The following is a 22,484-nucleotide window of genomic DNA, read 5'->3' on the forward strand; positions in this document are numbered from 1 at the left end:
ATTGAAAGGACATGAGTGTGATTCCTAGCAGGTAAATGTGTTCCGCTATCTGGGCCTTTCTTTCCGCCTAGGAAATTTGAGAAGTAAAATATTCATAAATTCATGTTCACTCTGTTTTATAGCTAAATGTACATAAAAATTCATAATAAAATATAAGTTAATATATAATATGATTTTTATTTAGTAATGTTCAGTTGTAGTAATGTTTAATAGCAACAGTATTAAATAGTTTCTAATATTGTACTCAAGAGAAAATATGGCCAGTTTAGGCACTTTGTTTTCCTAAATTATATTGAAAATGTAAGCAGATAACACTCCATAAGGTTGGTAGGTAGGTTAAGTAGTGTTATAAACAGGAAAAAGAGTTACCTTCTACTGTGTTTGGGGTAACATCCTGCATTTCAAAATAGCATATGCCATATATGAAATAGTGCTTTTGAAGTATTTTTCAAAGTTCATTAGCTGCTTCAGCCTTGATACAATAATGTTGATTATAAAAACTCCTTTCTAGAGTTACTCTGAGAATTAAATGACAACAGTAAAGTTATTAGATACTCAGTAAATAACTGTTGAATTAATAAAAATAGTAGTTTATTTTCACTAAAGATTTAACTGGTAATACTGATAATTGACAGTCATTATGAATTAGTTCCTAATTTAGATAATATTTTAGCTGTCTGTTTTTGGACGATCATACTGTGAAGTTTATTTCCTTTATCTTGGTTAATAAATTGACAGTGAAGGTAACAGCTGAGGTGAGCGTAGTGTGGCCAGTGGGTGGAGGATGACACAAGCAATAGGTGACATGATTACTTTTAATATTTAAATAAGTATTCATTTCCATTTTTTAACTTTAATGACTTAGGTTTCTGGTTTTTGTTTGTTTTCATATTTATTTTGGAGGTACTGACCAAAGAGCAGATTTGTACTTGGAAGGAAAAGACCAGCTTGGGGGTTGGTTTCAGTCTTCTTTATTAACAAGTGTGGCAGCAAGAAATAAGTCACCTTTTAAGTAAGTATTGCACCTGAGCTAATCAAGTGAGCATACCTTGAGTATTTCTGCTGAGTACTTGCCAGTGTGAAATAATATGTGCTGAGTAATATGTATGTGATAAAACACTGCCCTTAATTAGTTTACAGGCTTCAGTCTCATGAGAGAAATAAGTTTGAAATAATAAGAAAAAAAAATACACAAAGGAGACAGTAATACAGAAAAGTTCTTTCACTCTGATACAGATCATAAGTCCCAGAAGTAAAACCGGCACTGACTGGCGTAGTAGAGAAACCCATGGAGAGCTTGACCTTTAAATGTGGTAGACACGGATAGATGTAGAGAGGATATTCTAGTTTGACTAAGGACAGTCTTGACCAGATACCCTTATATTTGCAATTTCCACAAGTGGCTAATGAACTGGAACATTTGTTCAGTGAATTTTATTAAATTTAGGGTTCTTACTTAGTTACAGATAATAGCTTTTCCTTATTCAAATATGTGGATTCTACCCAGAAGGATTCTTAAATGGCTTAAGATTTTTGCCATCTCACAATGAAAACTCTTCTCAGAGTAGTTGGCATGTTTATGTTTCTAGTATAACATGCTTTTAAAAGTCGATGGAACAGTAGGTATATTTCTCAAATTGCCTTTTTGAACAAAGATAATTTTGTGGTGATAATTTTTTTTAAGACATACTTTTTCTTGGTTTGTTTTAATGATCAAAATCAGTACATTTAGATGATCAGGAGATAATTTTTTAGTGAATGTAAACATAAAAATACTTTCTGTGTATAGAGAGCTTAGTATTTAATAACCAGGATAAATAAGCAGCTTAGAATTATACTTTGAAGAAAAATTTTCATACATAATCTGTCAAGAAAAATTTTTTATTTTTGTGTCAAACTAAGATACTCTTTTTAAGCTCTAAGTCATCTTCAAAATGTCCATCATAATTGTGTTTATTAGTATAGTAGCTCATTTGTCTTCTTAGGACAGTGGTTGTTCATGGATTTACCCTTGGAGAAAAGGGAGAAAAGATGTCCAAGTCTCTTGGGAATGTTATTGATCCTGATGTTGTCATCAATGGAGGACAAGTAAGTGGTTCCCTAAAAACTCATTTTATTTTTGTTTTAAGGCTCTTAATTTGGCAGTAAGACCCTTAATATAGTTACTTCAATGTAAAAAAGAAACCTCACAAAACTGATTTTTACACTCGTAGCAAATGCCTTACCATGTTTTAGATCTAGACTCTTTAAGTTTTGTGTGACTTTTTTGAAAATGTGAAGGATTGGGATTGTTGTGGCTTTTTTTACTTATTTCAGGTCTGAATCTCCAGTTAGGTTCACACTATCCCTTTTTTAATTGTCTGAACTTTAAAACTTTATAAACTGTGGTTTTACAGTTAATAGAAAAGTGAAGAGGAACTAAAAAGCCTCTTGATGAAAGTGAAAGAGGAGAGCGAAAAAGTTGGCTTAAAGCTCAACATTCACAAAACTAAGATCATGGCATCTGGTCCCATCACTTCATGGCAAATAGATGGGGAAACAGTGTCAGACTATTTTTCGGGGCTCCAAAATCACTGCAGATGGTGGCTGCAGCCATGAAATTAAAAGACGCTTACTCCTTGGAAGGAAAGTTATGACCATCCTAGATAGCACATTAAAAAGCAGAGACATTACTTTGCCAACAAAGGTCCGTCTAGTCAAGGCTATGGTTTTTCCTGTGGTCATGTATGGATGTGAGAGTTGGACTGTGAAGAAAGCTGAGCGCTGAAGAATTGATGCTTTTGAACTGTGGTGTTGGAGAAGACTCTTGAGAGTCCCTTGGACTGCAAGGAGATCCAACCAGTCCATTCTAAAGGAGATCAGTCCTTGGATTTCTTTGGAAGGAATGATGCTGAAGCTGAAACTCCAGTACTTTGGCCACCTCATGAGAAGAGTTGACTCATTGGAAAAGACTCTGATGCTGGGAGGGATTGGGGGCAGGAGGAGAAGGGGACGACAGAGGGTGAGATGGCTGGATGGCATTACCGACTCGATGGACGTGAGTCTGAGTGAACTTCGGGAGTTGGTGATGGACAGGGAGGCCTGGCGTGCTCCAATTCATGGGGTTGCAGAGTTAGACACGACTGAGCGACTGAACTGAGAAACAGTATAAGAAAAAAATGAGACAGCAACTTTCATTCTTGGAAATTATACACTTTAAAGCAAGTCATTAAAGAATATAAAATCTGGGGTTGCTGGTAATTTGGTTTATTTTGGAGTTGCTTTCAGAAAAGATACTGCTTATCTGTTCTTTAACCCTGTTGGCTTTTAACTGCCCTCCTAGAGTGCAGTAATCACATCTCTTGGTCAGAGTACCTTAGGCATACTGGAGAAAGCACCCCTCGCCCTCCACCCCCGGCCACTGCCCCATCACAGGGGCATCCAGGGCAGCACTCTTACTGCCCACCTGCCATGGTAGCTGTTTACAGATATCTCAGGGAAGACATTGAACCAGGCTGCAGGCCATACTCCCCCTTTTTCCACTTCCGTTGTGTTTTTAGATGCAGCCTGATCTCTGAAATTGTTAGCTTATTTCATTACAGTTCAGGTACATTTTATGATCCTGTTGTATTCAAGCATTTCAGAATAAGAGTCTTACCTAAAACATCTGTTCACCAGATTGTCATCAAAAGCTATTTATTTATTGGTATGTTTTTTTTTCCCCCTCAATGAAAAGGATCACAGCAAAGAGCCCCCCTATGGTGCTGATGTGCTTCGCTGGTGGGTTGCCGAGTCCAACGTCTTCACTGAAGTCACAATTAGTCCATCTTTACTGAATGCTGCCAGAGATGACATTAGCAAGGTCAGGATCACTCCTCTTTCTGTTCCTTACTATTCCTGAATGAAAAGTTTACTGAGTCCTTGTCAAAATAATGAGGCGCATTTTATTGGCACTTGCACAACTGAATGAAAATGAGTTCTGCACATGTTGTGAGCTTTAAAAAATAACGTATGTTAATTTTTTTGTTTAGAAATATAAGTGGTAATGTTAACATTTTTATATACTGCCTTTTTAATATTATGATATGTAATTACACTAATTTTAATATGCTTTCTGTGTGCTCAATGACCATTCACATTTATTCCATTTATTTTTACCTACACACCGTTCTCATCTACACTGATGAACTGGGCCACTGACAGGTGATTTGCCCTAAAATTTTAAAGAAATATAAAGAAAACTCAGTTTTTTTTAATATATTACAATGGTTGTTTCTATAACTGAGCTTTTGAAATGAGATGGGTTTTTTTGCACTTTAATAGTCTTATTTAAAAGGAATGATATAAAAATAAAGTATTCCATTAGGAAGGTAACATGAGTTGGATAAAAATTACAGAAAAATAAAACAATTTCAGTAACAATTGAAGGACTCATATTTTTTTGACTGCATATTTCTTTTTCTCAATGTTTATAGCTTAGGAATACACTCCGCTTTCTTTTGGGAAATGTGGCTGGTTTCAACCCAGAAACAGATTCCATCCCTGTCAACAGCATGTATGTCATAGACCAGTACATGCTGCACTTACTGCAGGATTTGGCAAACAAGGTGAGTGAGCATTAAGACACTTTTGGAGGTAACATAGTTGTGTGTTGAAATCTGGGTTGCATGTTGAGTGGAACCAACTTTGTTAGAAACAGTAACTAAAGCACTGAGGAAAGTTATACTTGATCAGTCCCACATGTTGCTAGGTTGACTAGGTATGAAGTCTTAGAATTCTTCTGGTTTCTCAAAAAAGACGAGAGTAGTGCCTTGTGGCAAAAGTAGGCCAGGCTTCTCCTCAGACCACATTTTCCTCTGAAAATCAGCTCCATGTATAAGCAGGAATAAAGTTGAGATGTACTTTTATTTGTCTGTAGATGTATAGAAATACCCATCTCAAAAGTATAGCAGTAACTGAAATGACAGTTCTTATGTGTCTTGTAAAATACGCTCTCATATATAAACACAAGTAATTTGTATTTTCTCCAAAATTGGAATTGCTTCCACTTAAGTCAGAGTCGTACATATAGACTTTTGCCCAGTTTTATTTATTTTTTTGCACCAATGTGGGAACATTGGTAATTTTTACCCTTTGCTGTTTTAGAATAGTGCCGTTTCATCACTTAAAACTTGATCTTTTCATTTGATGCCTGTTCTTTTGTAGAGTCCAGAGTAAATTATTCTGTTTTTTTTCTGAGGATAGTAGCCTTTCATATCCAGAAATGACATTTCAAAGATCCTTAAATGCTCTTGCATTTTTCCTGTTTTGTGTTTGTCTGCCTTTGAAACGTGTTTTTGAAAAGGAACATATTCTGCTCATGATGACTTGCATTTTTATTTGCTTACCCCAGCTTCCAAATTTATTTTGGTTTTGTTCCCTAGATTAATGATTCATATAAGCAGTATGACTTTGGAAAGGTTGTTCGGCTGTTACAAGCATTTTATACCAGGGAACTCTCCAATTTTTATTTCAGCATAATCAAAGACAGGTATGTATGACTGAATATTCACATGCTTAACAAACAGTGCTTGACTATCTACTCTGCTTGGCAAATGTTGGAAAGCAGAGGCCAGCAGTGGGGGACCTGGGCCATTATTAAGAAGTTGGATTCTTAAGTCAAGTCTGATTGGGCAGTTTCATCCTGCTACTTGCTAGTTTGATGAGCTGGGGCAACTTATCCTATAATCTCAGTTTCTTTATTCATAAAATGATGATGATAATACCTATCTCAGAAAGTGGAAATGAAAAGATACCATATAAATAGCACACTCAGTGCTGTGTTTGACAAAGCAAGTCCTCAGTAAGTAGTAGCTGTGACTGTGAGGGCATAACACAGTGCTTGTTCTCAGGAGTTTGCTGGCCTTCAGGCGGGAGAAATATTCCGGTAATTATTAATATCATAACATCATATAACATCAGTGATGCCCTTTTAGAGGCAGGCTGCATGCTGTCTTCATGTTTTGCTCCTGTAGTAACTCAGCCAGTGTGAAGTGCCAGCCCGACTCATCAGCACTTCAAGGGACCTTCTACTGGGATTACAAATCCCAGTCCTTCCCTTGACGTACTGATAGGGTCATAAGGGTGGGGTGCCTGCATGCCTGCTAAGTCGCTCAGTCGTGTCCTACCCTTTGTGACCCCATGGACTGTAGCCCACCAGGTTCCTCTGTCCATGGGGACCCTCCAGGCAAGAATACTGGAGTGGGTTGCCATGCCCTCCTCCAGAGGATCGTCTCAACCCAGGGATCAAACCTGGGTCTCCTGCATTGCAGGCAGATTCTTTTACCACCTGAGCCACCAGGGCAGCCTGTAGGATTGGGGACTCGAATCTTAAATACCATCAACTGACTTACTCATTTTCCTTTCACTAAGTTGTCTAGATTCTAGCTATTATCGATCTGTAAAACAGAATTGGACATAGCATAGCTTTGAGTTTTTGAGGAGGTGAGCACACCTGGAAGGAGTCAAGTGGAATAGAGGATTTAGTCAGAAGAGCTGAATGATGGAATATTTTATCCTTTAATTAGAAGACAGAGCCATAGGCTTAGGCACCATCAGAATAAGCTCAGCCTGAGGCCGGTCCCACCTTGGCAGTGATTGTGTATGGCATGTTGTCAACCGCTCAATAAGTTGTTCTTGTCCAGGCTGTACTGTGAAAATGCAGATGATCCCAAACGACACTCTTGTCAGACTGCATTAGCTGAAATTTTGGATGTAATGGTTCGCTCTTTTGCTCCCATTCTTCCTCACTTGGCTGAAGAGGTATTCCAGCACATACCCTATATTAAAGGTAAGAAATACTGATTTTTCTCTGAGTGAGAAAGACCCTGGCTGAGGGTGCAGCTTCTCCTTTTATCTGCTTCAAGTAAGAGGCACATACTCATCTATTAATACAGTAATTATTACCTGTAGTTTCTGCATCTCTTCTGTGTGTAGAGAAGTAGGATGAATTTCAGCATGTCTTTCAAGCCACTTTAAAATGCTTTCTGAAATATATTAGCAGCTTGACTATACTGAGAAATCATTTTTTCTTATATACCTTTCTAAATGTCAGAAATATATTTTAGGTTTTACTAAAAGTATAGTGCCTGCTAGTTAATATTTTTCTAATTTTTTTTCTCTCTGATTACATTAAACTTACAGAAAATTAGAAATTTTACAGTGAGGATGTCACTCATGATGTACATATAACCCAGAGACGTCTACTGTAATATTGGGATATTTCTATTTTAGTTTCTTCTAGGCATCTTTTGAGATCTTACTGTAAATCTTGCCCTTTTTTACATTTCCAAATGTTGGTGTAAATATTTGGAAAGCATTTAGGATGCCAACAAAGGTCATATAGTCAAAGCTATGGTCTTTCCAGTAGTCATGTATGGATGTGAGACCTGGACCATAAAGAAGGCTGAGCGCTGAAGAATTGATGGTTTTGAACTGTGGTGTTAGAGAAGACTGTTGAGAGTCCCTTGGGCTGCAAGGAGATCAAACCAATCAATCCTAAAGGCAATCAGCCCTGACTATTCATTGGAAGGACTGATGCTGAAGCTGAAACTCCAATATTTTGGCCACCCAATGTAAAGAACTGACTCATTGGAAAACACCCTGATGCTGGGAAAGATGGAAGGCAGTAGGGAAGGGGACGGCAGAGGATGAGATGGTTGGATGGCATCACCGACTCAATGGACATGAGTTTGAGCAAGCTCCAGGAGTTGGTGAAGGACAGGGAAGCCTGGCACGATGCCGTCTATGAGGTTGCAAAGAGTAAGACATGGTGTAGCAACTGAACAACAAGCATCCTAAATATTAACCACAAATAACAACCCTTATTTCCCATGAATAGTAATGTGTGGTGGTTTGAGTTTTATATACAGTTTAAATATATATATAAATTGGTTTAACTTTTTTTTCTTTAAGAACCCAAAAGTGTTTTTCGTACTGGGTGGATTAAAACCAGTTCTATCTGGAAGAAACCTGGACTGGAAGAAGCCATAGAAAGTGCGTGTGCAATGAGAGATTCATTTCTTGGAAGCATTCCTGGCAAAAATGCAGCTGAGTATGAGGTGATCATTGTGATCGAGCCTGGGCTGCTTTTTGAGATCATGGAGGTGAGTCACAGTTTGTTCCTTTTGAAATGGTGTTCATATCAAAGTGCTCCACGTAAAATCTGTTTTCAGAAGATGTCGATGTAAATCAGTTCAGTTCAGTCGCTCAGTCGTGTCTGACTCTTTGCGACCCAATGAATCACAGCACGCCAGGCCTCCCTGTCCATCACCAACTCCTGGAGTTTACCCAAACTCATGTCCATAGAGTCGGCGATGCCATCCAGCCATCTCATCCTCTGTCGTTCCCTTCTCCTCCTGCCCCCAATCCCTCCCAGCATCAGGGTCTTTTCCAATGAGTCAACTCTTTGCATGAGGTGGCCAAAGTATTGGAGTCTCAGCTTCAGCATCATTCCTTCCGAAGAACACCCAGGACTGATCTCCTTTAGGATGGACTGGTTGGATCTCCTTGCAGTCCAAGGGACTCAAGAGTCTTCTCCAACACCACAGTTCAAAAGCGTTAATTCTTCGATGCTCAGCTTTCTTCACAGTCCAACTCTCAGATCCATACGTGACCACTGGAAAAACCATAGCCTTGACTAGACAGACCTTTGTTGGCAAAGTAATGTCTCTGCTTTTTAATGTGCTATCTAGGATGGTCATAACTTTCCTTCCCAGGAATAAGTGTCTTTTAATTTCATGGCTGCAGTCACCATCTGCAGTGATGTTGGAGCCCCCAAAAATAAAGTCTGACACTTTTTCCAGTGTTTCCCCATCTATTTGCCATGAAGTGATGGGACCAGATGCCATGATCTTCATTTTCTGATTGTTGAGCTTTAAGCCAACTTTTTCGCTCTCCTCTTTCACTTTCATCAAGAGGCTTTTTAGCTCCTCTACACTTTCTGCCATAAGGGTGGTATCATCTGCATATCTGAGGTTATTGATGTTTCTCCCGGCAATCTTGATTCCAGCTTGTGCTTCTTCCAGCCCAGCGTTTCTCATGATGTACTCTGCATATAAGTTAAATGAGCAGGGTGACAATATACAGCCTTGACGTACTCCTTTTCCTGTTTGGAACCAGTCTGTAGTTACATGTCCAGTTCTAATTGTTGCTTCCTGACCTGCGTATAGGTTTCTCAAGAGGCAGGTCAGGTGGTCTGGTATTCCTATCTCTTTCAGAATGTTCCACAGTTTATTGTGATGCACACAGTCAAAGGCTTTGGCATAGTGAATAAAGCAGAAATAGATGTTTTTCTGGAACTCTCTTGCTTTTTCCATGATCCAGTGGATGTTGGCAATTTGATATCTGGTTCCTCTGCCTTTTCTAAAACCAGCTTGAACGTCAGGGAGTTCACGGTTCACGTATTGCTGAAACCTGGCTTGGAGAATTTTGAGCATTACTTTACTAGCGTGTGAGATGAGTGCAATTGTGTGGTAGTTTGAGAATTCTTTTGCATTGCCTTTCTTTTTATTGGAATGAAAACTGACCTTTTCTAGTCCTGTGGCCACTGCTGAGTTTTCCAAATTTGCTGGCATATTGAGTGGAGCACTTTCACAGCATCATCTTTCAGGATTTCAAATAGCTCAACTGGAATTCCATCACCTCCACTAGCTTTGTTCGTACTGATGCTTTCTAAGGCCCACTTGACTTCACATTCCAGGATGTCTGGCTCTAGGTGAGTGATCTCACCATTGTGATTATCTGGGTCGTGAAGATCTTTTTAGTACAGTTCTTCTGTGTATTCTTGCCACCTCTTAATATCTTCTGCTTCTGTTAGGTCCATACCATTTCTGTCCTTTATCGAGCCCATCTTTGCATGAAATGTTCCCTTGGTATCTCTAATTTTCTTGAAGAGATCTCTAGTCTTTCCCATTCTGTTGTTTTCCTCTATTTCCTTGCATTGATCACTGAGGAAGGGTGTCTTATCTCTCCTTGCTCTTCTTTGGAACTCTGCATTCAAATGGGTATATCTTTCCTTTTCTCCTTTGCTTTTCGCTTCTCTTCTTTTCTTAGCTATTTGTAAGGCATCCTCAGACAGCCATTTTGCTTTTTTGCATTTCTTTTCCATAGGGATGTTCTTGATAGTACATATAAAAAAAATTATAAATTAGGATTTGTCTTCTAATCCTAATATTAATCACTGATTCTTTGTTTCCAACCTCTGTATGTTTCCTTTTTCTTCTCATAAAACATATACTCTGTTGCTACTTATATTTTATAGGTTGGGACAGGAAGGTGTAATAAATTTCTATTTGAAACATGAGCCCTAAAAAAAAAAAAAAAGAAAAAAGAAACATGAGCCCTCGGGGCTAGTTAGACAACAGGCAGCATCTGGCAGTAATATCTGAATACACAAAAATTGGGAGTTTTGTGTTATGGGTCTGGTTTTCTGAGAATTTTATCCATCTGGACAAGATTCAAAGCAAAAAAATTTTTTTTCATCTTTTACTCATGAGTTCTGAAGAAAATTCATTTGCACCAGCAAATTTACCATGTCATCTTATTTTTTATTTTCAAAAGGGCCATCAAAAGTTTCCCCTTGAGATCTTAGGGGTTGATTGACCAGATTGATTTAGAGCCTAACATACTGACTCAAGATTTTTTTTTAGTTTTAATGTTTGAGAAGAAAACTTAGTTTTGTGACTTATGTTTTGACATTTGAGTGGTATCATAGTCCTGAAAAAGGACCATCTCAACTGGTTGGAAGTTCAATCTAAATTTTTAATAATGTAATTAGGTTGATTACGATTCAAGGCTTGAAATTGCTAGTAGGTATGATAGTTGCTCAGGTAACAGAAGTTTGATAAGATGTTGACGTTTTAAAATTTACAAGTTTGGGAAGCTCACGATTGCCATTTTTTGAGCCAGGAAGCTGAGGCCTGTTGAAGCTGTGGCTTGGCTGAGGCTGCCCTGGTACTGAGCTTTCCTACTGCATATCATGTTTCCTTGGACTTCATTAGTTCTGAGTAGTAAGCTGAAAACAGTACACCTTGATTGGATCATTGATACTTGAAAAAAATAATTCAGGATTTAAAAAAACATGAATGTGTTTTCCACTAGCTGTCTGATGGAGTCCTGGATCTATCAGTTATTAATGGTGTAAATGCAGTCTCTTTAAAGCTCCTATTTTCTCATGAGTTGGTTTTTTTTTTTTCTCCCTAAGGGATTTTGTATTACTTAGTTTACACACTTTGAAGATCAGAATTAAAATAAAAAATGTACAAAAGTGCTTATCAGATATCCCAATTCAGTGTGCTTCAAAAGAGTTCTGAGCATTATTCAGGCTGCCACCATTGGTCTACACCGATAAAAGCAGATCCTTGTTGAGATAGTATCTTAACCCCTCTCCTTCTGTAGGAAGCATTGTATACAGGGGTAATGTGCGGGCTTTGAGGCTGAAAGACCTGAGCTGGAATTGCAGCGCACCACTTACTGGTTGGGAACCTCCCTGAGCAAGTTTCCTCATTTGTAAAATGGGGATTAAAAAATGCTGTTGCTGTTTTGTGACAGTTACAGATAATGGGTGGACATTTAGCATCTAGCAAAGTGAAGTGCCTGGCATAGAGTTGTATTCTCAATGGATACTATTGATTAGGAGTTTTTAGTTAAAAGCTTTCGTACTAGTAAGATTTGATTTATATAATAGTATTAGCTCAGGAGGTGGTGGTTGCAAAAGAGTTCCTCACCAAACATAAGAACTTGCAGTGTCTTTTTATAACCTTTGTGGTAACAACTAATTTAGATAGTAACTTTCAAATACTTATACCCAGATGCTACAAGTGGAGGAGACTTCCAGTACCTCTCAGTTGAATGAATTAATGATGGCGTCCCAGACAACTTTGCTTTCTCAGGAACCTCGAGGAATAAGTGAGGATGTAACTGAGCTTAAAGGGACATTTCTAATCAATTTAGAAGGTAAGGAGATGAGAATGATACTACCAGATAACAATGGTATGTGGACAACTGAACAATAATTACAGGTCATCTCCAGTTTTCCAGTGGATAACCTGTATTCTAAAGGCAGATACACACTTGGTGAGTGTGTCTTTCTGTAGAAAGTGTAGTAAACAGTGGCCAGGTTTCTGAACCAGCTCTCCCAAGTGCCCTACCTGGTGATCTTGGGAACACAGGGGTAGGGAGAGGAGGGAAAACGTCATTGTCACCGTATGTGAAGTCAGTCTGCCTTACCTCAGTTGGCCTTTGTGTCCTTGTCCTTTGACCAACCCTACCATCCCTCTCGTGTTCAATCTACAATTTATTATGCTCACCCCACATTACAGTATCGTAGCCACTAATGAGTCAAGGAAGTTTTATTGAACTCATTCCCACAGTGGTTATCTTATAAGCAAACCTTTTGTAGGCATTTGTTTGATTTGGGGATTTTTGTCACCTTACTTCATTCTCATTGATGGAAATGAAAGCTGAGTAACGTTAACACATGAGTATATCTTAGGAACAGTGCTGCTCTCTATGTATTTCATAGTAGCTTTTAGGCACCAGCAAGAGGTGGGAGACTAATTTATAGCCATCAGTTTAAACTTGAGGCCTAGCAGCACTGATCATGTAGTAGACTCGTATTAATCTGCTTTCCGGAATGTTAATTTATATTCTCTGTGCAATGACTAGAAAATGATTTATTTTCTGTCTGAGGTCTATTCATTACAGACAAGTTTTTGTTTCCTTTTGTCCAAACCCAAGAAGTTTAATGTGGGGGCACTGCTCATTGTCCCTTCAATTTGCCTCTTTTAAAATTCTTAATTAAGAGTGTAGCTGGAGAGGAGAGGCAGTGTAATTAGCAGAACTGGACACAGATAAAGAGCAAACAGGCATGCTCTGCCTGAGTAGATACAGAACTCCCATGACCTGTGGAAAAATCAGCCTCTCAGATTCCTCCTCTCTCCCAGTCATCAGATTGTGTGAGCCTCCCATCTTGGCTGTTTATGTACAAATGTGCAAGGGAAGCAGTATTTCCCAAGGCAGGGAGGAAGCTCTGAAAAGGGGGCACCTGGAGAAATACAGAGATGCACAAGTCCAGTGGTCTGTGAGGAATACTCTCCACGTGTTTTTCTTCCACAGGTGGTGATATTCGTGAAGAGTCTTCATACAAAGTAATTGTCATGCCAGCTACCAAGGAAAAATGCCCTCGCTGTTGGAAGTACACGGCTGAGTCATCAGACACACTGTGTCCCCGATGCGCAGAAGTTGTGAAAGCGAAGTAGGACCTCAGTGTGTGTTGACAGCTTTCTGAGCAAGAACCTCCTGACAGGACTTAGTAGGGGTCTAGATGGATTGTTTACAGTACTGGAGAGAAATCCAAGATTTAGGTAATGAGTGGAAGAGTAAAAGGTTGAGGATGAGAGTCAAAGTCAGAGCTACATGTGTGTTTCTGTAACTAGATAAACAATGATGTGTATATATACATATGGAAACATATACATATGCAGGTGGGTCCATAATGGACTTAACTCAGAGCATAACACTGAAAATGCTTGCAAGTGTGCTGAACGGAAAATGTTTTACATTTTATAAATCGTCTTCACTCAGTATCTAAGTTCTGTAATGTCTAAAAATAAAGGCACCTGGAAAATTACTGACTGGTGGTGGTACAAAAGTTGTGAATAGCAAGTAAAAAAAATGTGTTCTGAACAGGAACAGTGCAGGGGTCTGTCACTTAAGAGATGAAGAGAGTAATTTCACTCTGCCTTAACAGCAAACATCAACCTTTTCAGAACAGCTAGTTCTTTGGGCTGCACATCAGAAAAAGTCACCAAATATGTCTCATGTAAGAGGGGAAAAACACATTAATACTATATAAATGTTAAGGAAACAACATGAAAGCTGAAAATTTATTTCACTAATATACATAAGTTCACAACAATGAACAGACACAGAAAATAGCAGTATATACAGAATCTGACTACTTACAGTACATTACAATAGATAGGGCATTTTATAAACAATTCCATATAGGATTAAAATCTTTCCAGGGATGGTTAATTCATTTAGCAGAAATATAACAAATCCATTCCTATCAGGGTGAGGGAGGGCTTTCACTGTTGCTATAGAGTACTTTTAAAAATATCTGCCTAAGTGAAATGAACCATAGTAACTGCTAAGAGAACTGATTCCATGTATGCTTAGTATTATTAAATGAGTTTTCTGCGATTTTAAATTGCATTCTTTTTTTTAAGAAAGCTATTTAAATTTAACTGTTTACTTTGACCCTAGTTGAATTTTTATAACAAAGGTGAAACTCTTCTCCATACCTCACTTTTCTTTTTACAAGAGTAGGACGTATTTAGAAGCCTGGTACTATTATTTCTCCCCATCTGCATTTATCCTGTATATTCTAGTTCTACATCTAAACACAACTTGTTATGCAGAAGTTATGATTATTTGAACCCTTTTGATTTCCTTTGCATTTACAACAGAATTGAACACGGTACAGAATGCTTACTTAATGATAACAAGGAAACGTATATGCGATGGGAGTATATCTAAGAAAAAGCTACTCACTGGTAAATTGGCTTTGCACCAATAACTGCAGTAAGTGCAATGTACCTGTTTCAGAAACTGCCTGTTCTGTATGAAACCTAATTCCGTTCTTTGTGGCTCTTCGTGGTTACAGACTGTATACACAGGTATTTGTTTTCCTTTCCTCTGCCAGATTTATTTTAAAAGCCCTTAACGAAACAGTAAAATATTTAACTGCTTTTCTTAACCATGCAACTGAGAATTCAATTTTAGAATTCTCTCAATGGCAAATTTTAGGATTATAAATTGAACTAGAGACTCAGTGATTTGTTATGGTCCTAGGAGCCATATTTCAGCTTATTAATATATTCTCAACAATCCCAAAATTTGATTATGTGTCCTATCAGAGTAAGTTCAACCAGTTCTATTATCTAAAATGCTTGTTAGATACCCCCCAAAGTGATAATGGAATCAGAGTGAGTAATTTACTCTTTAAAAATGCCTGTAATTCCAAGTTTCTTTGACCAGCCTCCAAAGTTCATAACTACTTTCAGAGTATCTAGACAAGTCACTGAAAGAACTCATCTTTTAGAGTGCATGTAACAAGTGACTACAGAACGCCTGATACTCAGAAATCACGTGAATGTGTCTGGATGAGGTACCAGCGATCCCAGCACAGGCTGAGGGGCTGGACCGGCTGGAGGCCTTTTTTAGTGTTAACTGCTGCAGAGCGTATGCCTCGGTCAGACACATAGGCCTTCACCCCAAACACTCAAGGCACCTGAAAAATTAATCTCTCACGATTTAAAATGAAACAGTAATTACCAGGTTTAAGACAGTTCTTATTTGAATGTGATCTCTCTGTTAAAAAGAATTTACACTGGGATATTCTCAGACATCAGACTTTTCCTTTATATTCCTGAAAACAACGCCTCAAATTTGCACAATTGCAAGAGCTGGCTTCCTGAGGAAGTGAAGAAACAAACTTGTATCACAATGAGTTGCTACGTGTAACAACTGTGAACCCAGGACATGTCAACAATTGCGCTGTATGGCTACATTCCAAAGATTTATCTTGATAAATACTTGGTATTTGTACAGCTCAAAGTACTTTTTTTTTTAACAGAGTTTTGGTTAATTTGGTTTTAATCAACAAATGATTATTCAGCACTTGGACTGCTCTAGGCACTGTAGGGTACAAAATTAGTTGTATTCATCCTCTCAAGCCAGCAGTGAGGTAGGTTTGCTAAGCTGTAGTATCATCACTAAGCATTTTCTATACTGTTCCTAAGAACAGGTAACATGATCAGATCCCAGAAACAGACATTTCTAAACACTTGTAGGAAAAATAAAGTTGGATTTAAATTTTTAGCATCTTTGCCCTTTTTTTAAACATAAGTTTTACAAGATAATACATTTTTACAGTTACCTGATGTGGATACAATTTTGAATCTTGGCAAAAAGCAAATCTTAACTTGCATTATAATTAATTTTGCTGGGTTAGATTGCATCTCAGATTCTGTTTTGGCAAGTGCAACAGGTTAAGGGTTCTACTTAGTGTCCATTCTGATGAATATGATGGTCTTGAACCCATTATTCCTCCTTTGATGGCACCAGCATAACCTCCTCTGGGAAAGAAGCCTGTCAGCATCCAGAACTCCAGGGGCAGTCCCCCAGGATGGGATTAAGCATGATAACAAAAGCATTTTCCCAACATTTATTAAAACAGTGAGTTCTCTCATTTTACTGATGGGGACTACACATGAACACATTTAAATTTAATTACATTAACATTTTGAGTATGAAATATAGAATAATAAGAACATAATCTGTAAATTATAACCAGTTTTAAATAGCAAATTTGGACAATAAAGCTACTTAAGTGCTTAAATCAAAAACAGGAAAACAGCTTCAAGAGAAATTGATAGTATTACTGATACCTGTTTATATTTTATTGTCAGTATTAACCAAAGGTGGAATTTAGCCAAGACTGCACTTTTTAAAAGTAATGTGTATTTTTATTTACTTTACAAAAGGAAAAAACATACTCCCTCCGTAAAATTCCAGATCTTATTGTGTAAAATAACCATGCACTAGTTCATATTAGAGTCACACAATTTGAGACTGTTTGCAGGAGATAAGTGTCATAAAGGAGGAAGAGATATGGCTTCCACAGCTTCAGTGAGGTGTAAGGCTAAACTATATTGCCCATGGTTTTCTGGTAAAAGCTCAATGACTTTATTTACTAGTTTAGCTGTTGTTGCAATGGGCACTTCTGTGTTCTGAAGATCCTGGGGGTTCTGCAAATGGGACACAAAAATAACCCATCAGTTATATACAACTAAGTAACTGCTACTTAAGAGTTAGCAGGAGAGTAATTTCCCAATAAAAATGCTTTTGTTCAGAATTAAGAAAATTCCATTTTCCTCCACTATTAAAAATGTATAAGAGAAAAGCTCCAGTGGCCATCTGCCTCCCTCATGCCCGGCACTCACCATGGCCTTCAGCCAGGTGCACAGTGTTGGGGGCAGCCTAGCGAGCAGCTCCAGCCCCTCCCTCGTCTGCGTGCGGAGCACGGCATGCGCCAGCCGCTGCCCGATCACCACCAGCAGCTGCGAGGCCAGGACCTCTCTGTCCTGAACCTGGAGGATGGCCTGCAGGGAGGAGCATGGACAAACGTTCAGACTTCGTGTTATTTCTGCCTCTGGCAAGGTTCCCAGTTTTCTGAGTGGCTGGCTCCTTCCTGTCCTTGGGGCTCAGCTCAGAAGTCACCCCGGATCATCCTATTCTACTTCTGCTTATTCACATGATCTTGGTGATTTTCTTCACAGCATTTACCACTCAATCCAGAATTGAGCGTGCTTCTCAGCTCCCATAAGTAGACTGCATTTGGAGGAAGGCACCTGTCTGTTTACTCTCTGTCCCTCTGCGTAAAACAGGTCTGACACACTGCATGAGTTATACTAAACACTGGCCACAAATAGGATTTTGATTCGTTTCCATTAAAAATTTTTTTTTTGGCCAAGCCCTGTGGGGCATCCGGGATCTTAGTTCCCTCACCAGGGATGGAATCCAGGCCGTCAGCAAAAGTGCAGGGTGGTTACACTGGACTGCCAGGGAATTCCCTAGTTACTTATTTTAATCCTGTTCTACTATTGTGCCTAGGAGTTGTAACAAAGGAAGGGAAAACAAGCTTTACTGGCAACTTTACTGATTCTTTATCCCAACTATCAGTTTTACAACTTGAGCCCAGACGACACTCATAGGCTGTTACCTCCTCTCCTAGGTGGTCAGCTCCGTAGTTGTAGAGTTCCCCCACGTAATGCCTCCTGACAACATCTTCACTGACTTGAAGGTGATGGGCCAAGTCCACGGCCAGCACTGGCCAGTCCTGGTCTTTACCAAAAGGGGCGGTTGCTGCCTCTTCCGTGGAGTCTCTGTCTTTTGCGACCATGTGTCGGGCCTGGACAGCTGCACTGACGACTTTCAGTAAGAACTTGAAGGTGGAGAAACAGATACAGCAACATCCTGTTAGTATTTTCATTTAAAAAATATGCAATTCCAAGTAACTTGGCTTTTCTGTCATTTAGTTTTTCCGTTACAATTAGTTATCAAAAAATGACACATAATTGAAAGAGAAACTAGTTCTCAAAAATACCTTAGAGCTGGTCATCCCAATAGCTGTAATTTACCTGTTGTCGTACAGAAATAAAATTTGGATCCATTTCCCCACTAGGTAATAACTGAATTGAAGTTAAGTCTTTGAAAAATGCATTTTTCCCCTAAAGAAAAAGAAGAGACCAAGAAAATTGATGAGTATGGACTGTTATGGGGTGGGGGATGGTATAAAGAATAACTCATATACCCATGGCCAATTCAGGTTGATGTATAGCAAAACCATCACAATACTGTAAAGTAATTATCCTCCAATTTAAAAAATAATTTAAAAAAACCTCATGATTTGGTTTTGTCTTTGAACACTAACACTTCAGAATTCTGTTCTTTTGATTTTCGTAAGCATTATGGTGAAAGCAGCCTTAAGGGTGAACCCCAGGGGTGCCCTCCTGCTGGTAGCCATGCCCTGTGTAATTCCACTCCCCTGAGTTGGGGCTGGTGAGCAGGGTTGGCAGAGAGGACAGCCTGACACTTTCAAGATCAGGTGACACAGAACTGTGGCTTCTGCCCTAGAAGCTCCTGTTCACTCTCACTTGGTCTGAGGGCAGCCACCTGGGAGCTGCCCTGCGCAGTCACCCATGAGAGGAGAACTGAGTCCTGCCAATCCTCATGTAAGCCTGTGAGTGGATTTTGATCCCCGCTCTGGTGGAGTCCTGGCTGACACACCAACTGCAGACACACGAGAGACCTTGAGCCAAAGCCGCCTGCACTAGGGGAACACAGATCGGGACTCACAAAAATGACACATTTGCTGCTTTCAGCCACTGAGTTTGGGGATCATTTGTATGTAATGGGGCTTCCCTGGTGGCTCAGATGGTAAAGAATCTGCCTGTTAAGTAATAATTGATAACATAGTAGGTACTTTGAATCCTCTTAAAGACACTTGTTGAACTGTTTAAAAGCACCTGTTTAAGAGAATAGAGCCAAAAAGGAATATCAGAAAATACGGTTTCAGAAGTTCTCAGGAAGGAAATGCAATACAGAGCAAAGAGCACTAGCCAGTGAGTTGCAAGTTCTGGGCTCCAAGCCCACTCCTTGCACCAGGTCATCCTGAACAAAGGATCCCACCATTCTAGGCTGCTATTTTTTCAGGTCATGCCAGATATCATCTAAGGTACTTTCTAGACCTAACCTGTGATTACAGGTTATCTAGAGGGACTGCCAAGAAGCCATGCATCCTTTGGTGATGAAACATGCCAGACTTCTGAGGGCAACCTGCTCCCTCTGTACATCACCTTTCGAGAGTTTTCCCCATGCACTCATGCACAGTCATTACTCTGCAGTTTCTACCTGGAGGTCTTAGATATTGGGGTCTGCTCTACAGAAGGGCCTCCGGGATGGGGAGTATGTGTGCATCTATTATTTACTATCTTCCAGACACAGCTGAGCACTTGGTGTTGAGTATGTCATTTAACCCTCAGGACAACCAGGAGTCATGACTCTCAGGCTAGGAGAACTGAAACAACTCTACCAGTAAATGCAAAGGCGGGAGGGATTCTGCGTCACCTGCCACAGCACACTGCCTTGGTATTTGCACGTGAGTCACACGGCTGGCCCAGGCCACTCAAGCACAATCTGGGCTGAGACTAGCATCACCACCGTGCCTGTTCAATGCTGCTGGATGTGATCTCGTTTTGAAAAGTCCCTTTTTGAGGGGAGTACTGAGCTAGACACTTTATTTTGTTGTTGTTTTTTTTTTAATCAAATTTTAAAGTACTTGTTAGAAATGAATTTCTTAAAATACACTATTTCTGCTTATATTTACTCTCAAACTCAACATGTCCAGAACTCTTCTAAATGGGCTTCCTTTAAATGGCATGTCCAGTCCCCCAAACTTGAAATTGGGTTGAATTTTCATCCCCTCTCCTTCACCCTGCACTAGTCTGTCATGAGGTGGCTGATTCCTCAAAACCCCTCCATGATCTTTATTATTTCTTCCCAGGCCACATGGTCACCAACTCCTGATTCCCACTGGCTTCTCCAAGAGGCTTGATTTCCTTGATTTCCACTGGCTTCTCTACTCACCACCTCCCCCCATCCCTTCTGCAGACCTCTGCCACGTAACTTCTCTTTATCATCTCCTTAATTATGAATGTACCAAACATTTATCGGGTTCCTATTATGTACCTGGCATGGCACACAGACATGGGGACATGGCCAAGAGGTGGTCAGTTCAGGAAATGTAGACAAAGACTCTGAAAGGGAGATGACACTTAAGTGATAAGTGAGTAACAAACAGGAACTGACCATATGGAACAGCTGGCTGTGAAAATGGAACAATACAGCAAGACAAGAGGTGAGAAAAATGCCTGCCTTCTCCTAGGGGTGGAAGTGGTGAGCAGCGGCTAGAGCATGGTGTGTGAGGAATGGCCAAGGGGGAGGAGAGGTAAGTCAAGGGGCGGGGAAGCTGCCTTCTTGGCTCCATGTTTCCACGCGGCAGCAAACAGTAATAACGTGGTTAGTAACAGTAGTTGTAACAGTAACGGCAGGTCTCTGCTCTCCCCCTGGACTCACTGCTCCCCACACGGAGTGCCTTTGGGAGGAGGAACTGAGCTCAGGCAGCACCCTGCTTCCCCCCTTCTTGCAGGGGGCAGTCCTCCTGTAGGGGCTCCTGTCCTCTGCTCCCAGCACCGGGAGCCCGAGGCGGTCTCCAGCAGTGGTCTGGCTGCACAGAGTGAGACCACCACTATGGACACAAGCCCGGGTGGAGAAGCCAGGCAAGGCTGTGTCTTATGTCCCAGCATGAACCTAGTATGACTGAATCTGAGTTTGGGAAGGAAGGTCTGGCAGCAGGGACTGCATAGAGGGAAGCTGGAGGCTGCGGGACCAGCCCAGGGGAGACAATGAGGCCTGAGCTTGGGCCACAGTGACAGAGAAGGATGGGCGAGAGGGGATGTGAGGAAGAACCAACAGGGACAAGCTCACGGTGGCTCTGGGTGGGACCTGAGGAAGCAGACTGAGCTAGATGTTTCCCAGGCTACTAGTGTCTGCCACATCACAGATGGTGGCATCACTCACCAGCTGACCAAGCCAGTGAACTTGGGGGAACAGCAAGTGTAGGTCAAGGGTGGGTAGGGGCGGGGATAGATATTTCAGGAAGGAGGCAGCCCACCGCACAGGCCGAGAGAGGCATTCAGGAGAAACACATGCCCCAAACCCTGGGGACAGGTCAGGCCTGAAGACACACAAGAGGGAGAAAAGGAACTTATTGAAGACGAATGATGGGTGGAGACGGCTGAGAGGGCCGAACCCTGGGACACCAATATTTCGGGTAAATCAGAACAGGGAGCCTGACGAGGAATAGAGGACCAAGACCCCCACAATAAATAATCCTATGCAAGACACAAAAGACCGAGTGACCTCTCTCTGATAAGACAGTCCTGCTAGACCCTCAGCTCCGAGAGGATCCCAAGTGCTCTGAGAATTACCTTACTGTCAAAAAGAGACAGCGGCTTCACGGTCTTGAGAGAGAACCTCATGATGGCGTAGAGGATGGCACACAGGATGGAATGGTGTTCCACCAGCGGGTAGTGGATGTGCTTCTGATCCAGAGCCAGCTCCACGATGGAGACCGGGCCTTCCACGGTCAGCCAGGCGTCCTCCGTGTCCAAGACAGGCACCTGCATTTCATCCCGGCTGACGTCTGCCTGGGTGTTGTGACAAGGGAGAGCTATGCTCAGAATCAGAGAAATAACAGTTTGCCAATACCTTAATGAGCTTCTTACCAGCAGCAAAGTAGAAACTTGTATTTTTCCCCATCCCTCAAGTTATAATTAAAAAAAAGAACACTAATACTAATAAGAAACATCACTATTTTTAAGGCTTAAGCCAAAACTTTGAAGGGAATAAGTGAAAAACAAGCTCTTTTTATATAGTTCTTTCTGAAGTCCAGCGACTTTCAAAATATTTCACATCTTAGAGACAGTTCAGCATAAAAATACCACCCTTCTACCTCCATTAAAGTCTGAAGAAGATCCCAGCAGCAGCCTAGGAAGGAAGTCATTGCTGTGTCGCTCATCCCCACATCCTGTTTGTAAGAAGGGACATCATTAGCTCTAGCAGGAAAACTGGTAGGTTTTAATCAGACAAATAAATAGAACATATGCAACTAGTTAACTGCCTTTCCCCGCTGAACAGACAGGTAAGAAGCGAAAGTCGAGGCACTCGCACATTTTAATCTCTGTCTGTAGATTCAGCAGACCCTAAAATCGGGCTTTTAAAAAACATGGTTCTACTCTCAATTTTTAAAAACTGAGTATCTTTCTGTATTGGAAAGA

General features: G+C 40.4%; 2 protein-coding genes across 2 annotated transcripts in view; one reads left to right on the plus strand and one right to left on the minus strand.

Annotated features, from left to right (window-relative positions):
• The window catches only part of IARS2 (isoleucyl-tRNA synthetase 2, mitochondrial), a 48,886-nt gene extending 34,451 nt beyond the window's left edge, over window positions 1-14,435 (plus strand). The window contains exons 15-23 of the mRNA XM_068986585.1: window positions 904-1,012; window positions 1,986-2,088; window positions 3,716-3,841; window positions 4,455-4,586; window positions 5,403-5,509; window positions 6,663-6,808; window positions 7,933-8,123; window positions 11,829-11,973; window positions 13,135-14,435. Coding sequence (XP_068842686.1) covers window positions 904-1,012; window positions 1,986-2,088; window positions 3,716-3,841; window positions 4,455-4,586; window positions 5,403-5,509; window positions 6,663-6,808; window positions 7,933-8,123; window positions 11,829-11,973; window positions 13,135-13,277 — 1,202 coding nt within the window. The 3' untranslated portion in view covers window positions 13,278-14,435. The remainder of the gene's footprint in view (window positions 1-903; window positions 1,013-1,985; window positions 2,089-3,715; window positions 3,842-4,454; window positions 4,587-5,402; window positions 5,510-6,662; window positions 6,809-7,932; window positions 8,124-11,828; window positions 11,974-13,134) is intronic.
• RAB3GAP2 (RAB3 GTPase activating non-catalytic protein subunit 2) overlaps window positions 13,901-22,484 on the minus strand; it is a 106,954-nt gene continuing 98,370 nt past the window's right edge. The window contains exons 30-35 of the mRNA XM_068986584.1: window positions 22,160-22,234; window positions 21,636-21,854; window positions 18,225-18,314; window positions 17,807-18,028; window positions 17,028-17,186; window positions 13,901-16,832 (exon numbers count right to left, since the gene is read on the minus strand). Of these exons, the coding sequence (XP_068842685.1) occupies window positions 16,677-16,832; window positions 17,028-17,186; window positions 17,807-18,028; window positions 18,225-18,314; window positions 21,636-21,854; window positions 22,160-22,234 (921 nt within the window). The 3' untranslated portion in view covers window positions 13,901-16,676. The remainder of the gene's footprint in view (window positions 16,833-17,027; window positions 17,187-17,806; window positions 18,029-18,224; window positions 18,315-21,635; window positions 21,855-22,159; window positions 22,235-22,484) is intronic.

This window comes from Capricornis sumatraensis, chromosome 14, assembly GCF_032405125.1.
Source record: "Capricornis sumatraensis isolate serow.1 chromosome 14, serow.2, whole genome shotgun sequence".
NCBI classification, from domain to species: Eukaryota; Metazoa; Chordata; class Mammalia; order Artiodactyla; family Bovidae; genus Capricornis; species Capricornis sumatraensis.